Below are 8,285 nucleotides of genomic sequence, written 5' to 3' on the forward strand. Positions count from 1 at the left end.
ACAGGCAGGCAGGCAGACAGTGATATCTATCTTTATTTTTCCTACGGAGTCAGTCCATTAACCGTTGCCCACATGCACGTGGCTGCAGGGCTGCCCACTGTAGCATAGGCGGTCTACCAGGGGCTCTGCCTGGAAGAAAACTGACTTTCTGTTCCCCCAACACCCATTGATGCCTTTGTTTTCTCAGGGAGGATCGGGCCTTATGAGTCACTCCTATTCCTACTGGAATAGTGTCACAAAATTCTTTGTCAGGATATATCATGAACAGCTCCTAGCTCAGTTCCCTGTGGAGCCCTCATTCCTGTCCAAAACCCCACAGAACGCAGGCATTTGCTGTCCAAGTTTCTGTTGCCACTCTGATCTCTCACTAACTCCACTTAGAACGTTCTAAGGTTCCCCAGGCCAGGTCTCCAGATTTCTCCAACTTCCTTCCGACACCAGTTCCACAGAGCCAGTCAGGTTTGGTGACATGGGCGACTTTGTGTCTCTGGTGCTAGGTTTCCCTGTGGTTGCTGTTTGTGTCACTGAGAGAAACAACCTCAGGGAGAAGAACTAATTTGCTCATGGTTTTAGAGGGTTCAGCATGGCTGGCTGCCTCTGTGCTGCTAGGCAGACCATGGAGATGAGTCTGTGTGTGTAGAAAGCTCTCCGTGCCATGGTGACCACAAAGCCCAGGGAAGGGCACAGAAGGAAAGGCTAGGGCCGGGTATGGCCCCAGGGACACACCTCGGTGGCACAGCCAGAGGTATTCCCTAGTAATCTACAGGTATTTCTTAATCCAGTCGAGTTGCTCAACACCCCCACCCCCAAGAGCACTCGAGCACTCAAGTGAGGGTAACTGGTGCTGGCAGGGCTCTCCCCAGTGCCTGTGTTCTAGTGTGAATGAGCTGTTCACAACGTACACTCTGAACCTCTTACCTAGTCCTCATCCACTCTTCTGAGGCAGAGTGCTGAAGTACTGGCAGCCAGGAGGGCTGAAACTGGGCAGAGCAAGAGAGAACTGCACAGCTCAGCTCCACGCCCCGTGCTGATGCTGTGGTGTACAGACCATGATGAGATGCCTGTGTGTCTTAGGGTTACTGTTTGTCTCAGTTAGGGTTTCCATTGCTGTGAAGAGACACCATGACCAGGGAAACTCTTACAAAGAACAACATTTAACTGGGGCTGGCTTACAGGTTCAGAGGTTCAGTCCATTATCATCAAGGCAGAAAGCATGGCAGTGTCCAGGCAGACATGGTGCTGGAGAAGGAGCTGAGAATTCCCCATCTCAATTGGAAGGTAGCCAGAAGACTGGTTGGTTCTTTGGAGCTGGATAGAGATTGAGTTATGATCTCTAAGCCTACCCTTCCAGTGACTCATTTCCTCCATCAAGGCCAACAAGTGACACAGAGTAATAGTGTCACTTGCCATGGGCCAAACATAGTCAAACCTCCACACTTGACTTTTTGCTGTGATAAAACACCATGACCAAAAATAACTTGGGGAGGAAAGGGTAATTACATCACTTACAGCTCAGAGTCTATCTCTAAGGGAAGTCTAGCCAGGAGCTCAAAACAGGACTCTGAAGGCAAAGACTGAAGCAGGGGCCATGGAGAAGTGTTATTTACTAGCTTGGTCCCCATGGCTTGCTCAGGTTGCTTTCTTATATACCCCCAAGATCACCTGTCCAGGGATGGCCCCACCCGCAGTGAGCTGGGCCCTCCTGCATCAGTCATCAAGAAAATGCATCACAGACCTGCCTACAGGCCACTCTGATGGACTTAATTGAGGTTCCTTCTTCCCAGATATGTGTAGGTTTGTGCCAGGTTGGCAGAGGCCATCTAGTACATTGGGCATCTGGGTCTCTCATCCTGGCTCCAGGGAAATAGTTCTCACCCTGGTCACTGTCTCAGCATAGCTGCTGGTGGGGCCTGGAGGGCTGTAGGGTTGGTCCTACCATGATCTCTGGTAGGAAACTGCAGTCCATTGTGGTTGTAGCAGACACTCTGTGCAGGGAAGAAGGTAGGTGGCCAGTGGGCACTTGGCCCAGACACTCTAATGTCAGCTCTGTTCTCTCCCCAGTTTCGGAGGTCTCATCCTGAGCAAAACCATTTCAAAACATGAATTTAAAGGCATGGCTGTCCTGACTCCAGTCATATGTGGTAAGTGATGGGCGGGGCTCCTCTTAGGGACCCTGGGCTGGGTAGGCACTGAACGCCAGTGTACAGCCTTGGGTTGTGAGGTGATTGGGCAAGCTGAGCCTGCATAGCCTACAGGTTCTGTTATGCTGGATTCTCTCAGATGCAAAGGATCTGAAGAGACCCCACAGCATAAGGGGAATGAAGTACACCAGTTTACTTTTGACAGGGTCTCACTTTGTTCAAATGCAGGGGTCCAGGCACCCTGAAACTCTGTGTAGTGCAGGTTGACCTTGAACCCATGTGATGATGTTACTATCTCAGCCTCCCAAGTACTGATATTATAGGTATGAGCACTATGCCAAATTTTCTTAGTTTGTTTTAGAGTCATTGGTGACATTAAAACTTAGACATTTACACCTGAGACTCCAGACTTCTGTCTTCACCTTAAAAATAAAGCCCATGACAGTAGTGGGCTTATTCTCCAGGCCTGGTGATAACCAGCACATGTGTGGTACTTGGCCCCACATGTCCCCACTGTCCTGCATGGACCACTCGTTTCCTTCCACTGCCCTATCATTAGCCTGCAGGATTTGGGGTGCTAACACCCCGACTCCTCTTCTAGCTGCTCAGAGATGTCAACGAGATGGGACTAGGCTAGCTGGAGGCCAGTCCTGGCCTACGGAAGTGCTGTCTAGCCTGTCATTCCTGCCATGGTGACTGTGGGAAGCTGGATTCTCGTTACCAGGGAGCCAATAGATTGAGAGGTTGGGAATTGGGATAAACAGCAGAATGTATAATCGTAGCGATTTCTTTCCCTTCTTTTTTCAACTTGTGTATAGTCAAGAGAAGTACGTATCCAGCCATCCTCTGCCTGCAGGTCAATGCCTTTCTCAACCCACCCATGTGACTGATCCAAGACCCTGGGTGTCCCTGGCCTCGCTAGGGAAAGTAGTTGCTAGGCTGTGGACTCCTATCAGGGACATGCCTGTCCTCTGAGACCATCCCATCCTGCAGGGATGACATCCTCACCAGGATGTCTCAGAATTCCAGGGTGTGAACACGCTCCTGGTCTTCTGGGCTCTTGGATCCTATTGATGTTTTGTACACCACTCTTCAGCCTCTTGAGTCTCCCTGAAGACACCCTTCACTGGGTGCCCAGCAAATCTGAGTGACAAGGAAAGAGAAGATAAGGAAGGCTGCACCAGTCAAGGACACCATCCTAAAGAACGCGGTATACAGGAAGAGCTGGAAGCCAGAGGTTGAGCTTGCCACGCCCTCTCTCCTCACAGGTGTCGGTGGCAACCTGGTGGCCATTCAGACCAGCCGCATCTCCACCTTCCTTCATATGTGGAGCACACCCGGGGTCCTCCCCGTCCAGATGAAAAGATTCTGGCCTAACCCCTGCTTCATTTTCTGCTCTTCAGGTTAGTATGCTGTTGGATGAGGCCGCATGACCTCCTCATCCCCCGCCCCCTTGTTCCTATGGTTACAAGGGGTCTCACTATGCTGCCCGGGCTGGCCTTGAGTCCCTGGGCTCAGGTGACATTGCGGTCTACCTCACAAGTAGTGATAGTGACCACATATGCATGCTCCCACGCTTTCTAATGCCATTCGCAAACTGGAAGACAGTTTTCTGTTATTTATGCACAATGCATTCTGCTTAATTCTTCCTGTTCACACATGGTTTTCCTACAAATTTTCTGGATTGTGCAGTCCAGCTGCCCCACTAGGCATGTGCTCCTAAAAGCTGCATATTCGGGAGTACTCACACTTCACAGCTTCCTTTTAGGATTTCTTTCCTTCTTTCTCTCTTTCTCTATTTCAAGATTTATTATTATTCTATGTAAGTACACTGTAGCTGTCTTCAGACACACTAGAAGAGGGTGTCAGATCTTATTACAGATGGTTGTGAGGCACCATGTGGTTGCTGGGATTTGAACTCAGGACCTTTGGAAGAGCAGTCAGTGCTCCTAACTGCTGAGCCATCTCTCCAGCCCCTTAGGCTTCCTTTATATGCCTTTGAAAGAGAAAAGTTGAGGCTGAGGAGATGGATGAGTCAGGAGAACAGGCTTGCTGTACAGGCGTGTAAGGACCCAAGTCCAATCCCCAGAACCCATATTACAAATCAAAAACAACAGGAAAAAACAGGCATGGTCCACTTGTGACCCCAGTACTAGGAAGTAACCCTGAGTGAATTCCTGGGGCTTATTGACCAGCAAGTCTCACCCCATCATGAGCTTCAGGACAATCAATAAGAGATACTGTCTAAAAAATAAACAACTCCTAAAGAAAATACACACACACACAGTTGGCTGGGAATGTAGCTCGGTTGACTGTGTTCAAGTCCCAGCATCATGTTCAAGTGGACACGGTGGTACACACCTGAAATCCCAATACTCAGGAGGTGGAAGCAGGAGAACCGGAAGTTGAAGGCCATCCTGTGCTATATGATACCATGCTGCTCTTTGCTGCCCCAAATGTGGTTTCTGTGGAGCTGGGGATGTCACCTCAGGGCCTTGAGCATGCTCAGCAAATGCAGTGTCACCAAGCTACACTCTGTCCTAACAACTAAAGTCAACCAAACACAACCGCCTTAGTTCACTGGCTCCTTTAGTTCATTTTGTTGCTGTTGAGTTTCTGAGTTTGACGTGTGATCTCCTGGAGGGCAGTAATGACTTTTACTGTACAACTGCACTTGAGAAGGGGACCACATTCACTTGCTGTAATTTCCAAGTGTTTTGCTGTTGGGTCTGGGTGAGGTGCTGTCCCCACCCAGGGATCCTTACTCTCAGAGCAGAGGAAAGCAGAGCTCGAAGCTCACTGATTCCCTAGCTGCACAGTCCGGGCTGAGGTATGGGGAGCTAGCCAGGGGCCCCGTGAGCTTGTCATACTCCCCAGTCTCTCTTCCACATCAGTGTCAAACCTCAGCCTATGCCCCCTCCACACAGGGATCTTCACGGGAGCTTCTCCCACTTATACACACTTCCTGGTCTGAGATTATTTTTATTTTTATCCATCTATCCATCTATCCATCTGTCTGTCTGTCTGTCTATCTATCTATCTTATCTATCTTATCTATCTATCTATCTATCTATCTATCTATCTATCTATCTAATCTTTCTATCTACCTATTTATCTATCAATCTATTATCTTTTAGTATTTCTTGTCATTTGAAATGACCTCTGTTTGGCCACTTACATGATTCTGACCTCGTCCTTCAAATGTCAGGCCCTTGAAGGAAAGGAAGGCCAGGACTGAGTTCCCACTTAATAGAGTGTGCTGCATCCTAGGTGTTCATAGGTGAAGAAACTTGGGTGCCTCATTGGGGACTCTTCTTTGCCAAGATGGCCCCTGCAAGTAGGTGGGGTTTGTGACCCTCTTGGTTCCATTCCTTCTAGAAATCAATTCTGTGTCAGCCCGAGTCCTGCTCTTTCTGGTGGTGCCAGGACACCTGATTTTCTTCTACCTCATCTGCCTGGTGGAAGGCCAGTCAGTGACAAGCAGCAAGAGCTTCATGTTGCTGTACCTGGTGGCAGCCATGATCCAGGTGAGAGTGACAGTGGCAGGGACACACAGCCTTCAGGGCCTCTCGGCCAACATCAGTGGTGCAGTGGGAGGTCCCGAGTGCCATTCCCACCACATGAAGATCTAGCCAACTTGCTCAAGGCCAGTGGCACGGGCTAGACAGAGGCCACCATGCTGTGTGCCCCATGCCTCGCACCCCATCTCCACTGCACACTGCATGGCGCATGTGTGCACCTCACACTAAATACTTCACACACTGTGCACTGCACCCCCACATGCTACACAATGCCGAAGGAGCAGCTGTGGACACACTGTGTTCGACAGAGGCTGAACTGGTGTCCACCCCTCCCAGAAGCCCCTGCTTTGCATGGTGCTTACAGGCACGTGTATCTCCTCCAGGGAGGATGGCACGTGGATGCAGCACACAGTCTTTCCTTCCAGCAGAATGGCATTTGGGCAGTGTGAAAGGGAAACAGCTGCTGAGGCGCCAGCTGGCTAATGTCCCTGGTGGCCTAGAGTGTCAGCAGAGAGGCCAGTAGACACCAGCGGTTTCAGGAGGGCTCACTGAAGTGTTCCCTTGTCTCTACACCCAGGCAAGCCCAAGTTTACTTAGGGAGAAAGAACAAGGCGAGGACCAACTGTCGGGACTGTGGGGCCAGAGTAGGGCCATGTGGAGCTTCTTGGAAGCTTCCTATGGGACTTACCAGACCTCCCATGGGGCAGGGGTTCAAGCAGGAAGAGTCCTGGCTGGTGAGTAGCATCATGCCCATGCAGCACTTCCGAGGTCAGGGCGGCACCCAGCTGCTGGGAAAGGATTAGGATGGTTGAGTCCAGAGCCTTCTTTAGACCACAACCAGCCCATGTGTTGTTGGGGAATGAAGTTGATTTGCTCACACTTAAAGTTTTTTTTTTTGGGAGGGGGGATCCAACTAGCATGTAGTGGACACTGGAAAGTGGACAGGGAGCCAGCCATGAGTATGCGTGAGAAAGCCAGTCAGCAGCAACAGCCCCGGCCTTGCTCCTGAACGACCTGTTTTGAGATCCCAGAGGACTTGGTCCGCTCCCTCAAGAATTATCAGTGTATTTGTGACATTCCCATTTCTCACTAGGCCTTGCTCAGAAAGGTCCCCTCCCCCACCTCAATACCACAGTGGGAACCAAGCTTCCAGCACTTGTCCAAGGCCAAGACACTGCAGGCCCCAGGCAAAGCTTGAGAAAGGGGACGACAGGCTGGGGTTGGTAGTGTCCTTGGAAGCCAGCTGGTATCTCGGCTCCCCTTGGGTCTCTGATTTGTGTTTTCCATCTCTCTGTTCTGGCAGGTGGTAATCCTGCTGTACCTGGCAGAAGTGATGGTTCGGCTGACCTGGCACCAAGCCCTGGATCCTGACAACCACTGTATCCCCTACCTCACGGGCCTGGGGGACCTGCTGGGCACTAGCCTGCTGGCCCTGTGCTTCCTCTTGGACTGGTTACTGAGGGGCAGAGCTAGTCTTGAGGAGTTGGTCTCAGAGCTGGTTTCTGTGCCTCCCTGACTGAATCTACCACCTGCAGGTCTCCATGAAACTTTCCCTCATGTCCACAGTGTCTAGCAGGCCATTCCCCCTGCTGGGGCCTCAAGCTGCTAAACATCTGCGTGGGCAGTGGCCTCATCAGTCTGCCAGGGAGACAAGCACACACCTTGATTCTGAAGTTGGTAGCAGAGCCTAAGGTAGAACCCTGACATCAGGAGCTCTGCTTGCAAGTGTGTATGTATGCCTGGACTGTGTGTGTGTGTGTGTGTGTGTGTGTGTGTGTGTGTGTGTGTGTGTGTAGGGCAGGCTGTTCTAACCTGAAGATGCTGAGGAAGGAGCCTGTGCATTGGTGCAACCTGGATTGCTGATCCATTGGGTGGATCTGGATAGAACTCCTCTGCATCCCAGGTCTCAGGACTACCCACGCCCTGACTTTGCTGCCATCACTGGGCTCAGCTCCCTGGGCTCGTGCTACTAGTGCTCTGGGCCCAGTGACCATGCACCTTCACCCCAGGCAGGCCCTGTGTACCCCTCATCTATACTCCAGCACTTAATCTTGTGGCTGCTTTCTTTTTATTTCCCACTTTCTCTGTTTTATAGCAGAGCCTTCTGTATAGGTTCTGGCAATCAAGAGATATATAATAAAACATAGCTGATATGCACTTGGTGTTCTCCATCTTTTAGGTAGTGCGGGGGATGGGGGTGGAGGGGCGGTGAGGCTCAGCCTCCGCGCAGGAGATGACTTTTCTCTAGTACACTGTTTCTCATGGTTTGGTTGAGTGTGCATGTCACCTGCCAACAGCTTAAGGGAAGAAGATGTGCTGACCCAACACTGTGCCCGTCCATCCCTAGCCAGACTCCCATTTGACAGCCCCAGGTAGGAGCTCAGGACCTGGGGAATAGGTTAATGTCCCAGAAGGTTGCCCTCCTCCTGGGCACAGATCCAGGTGGAAGAGAGAATGAGCTGGGGGGGTGGTGGTGTTGGGCACTCTACAGCATAAGTGTGGGCCAGACCCCAGGTACCTGGGCAGAGCCCTCCCCTCTCCTGAGTCAGTCAATGTCACAGAGGCATTGAGCATTGGCTGTTGGCTTATTATTTATTTATTTATAGCTATTTTATTGGGTTCT

At 50.9% G+C, this 8,285-nt stretch overlaps 1 protein-coding gene across 5 annotated transcripts in view; it reads left to right on the forward strand.

Annotated features, from left to right (window-relative positions):
• Slc41a3 (solute carrier family 41 member 3) overlaps positions 1-7,819 on the forward strand; it is a 41,241-nt gene extending 33,422 nt beyond the window's left edge. For all 5 annotated transcript variants that reach the window (XM_052174313.1, XM_052174314.1, XM_052174315.1 and 2 more), the window contains 4 exons: positions 2,062-2,141; positions 3,410-3,544; positions 5,520-5,668; positions 6,966-7,819. In XM_052174313.1, the coding sequence (XP_052030273.1) occupies positions 2,062-2,141; positions 3,410-3,544; positions 5,520-5,668; positions 6,966-7,178 (577 nt within the window). In that variant the 3' untranslated portion in view covers positions 7,179-7,819. The remainder of the gene's footprint in view (positions 1-2,061; positions 2,142-3,409; positions 3,545-5,519; positions 5,669-6,965) is intronic.
• Positions 7,820-8,285: the final 466 nt, after the last annotated feature.

The sequence above is a fragment of the Apodemus sylvaticus genome, chromosome 2 (genome assembly GCF_947179515.1).
Source record: "Apodemus sylvaticus chromosome 2, mApoSyl1.1, whole genome shotgun sequence".
In the NCBI taxonomy this organism is placed as follows: Eukaryota; Metazoa; Chordata; class Mammalia; order Rodentia; family Muridae; genus Apodemus; species Apodemus sylvaticus.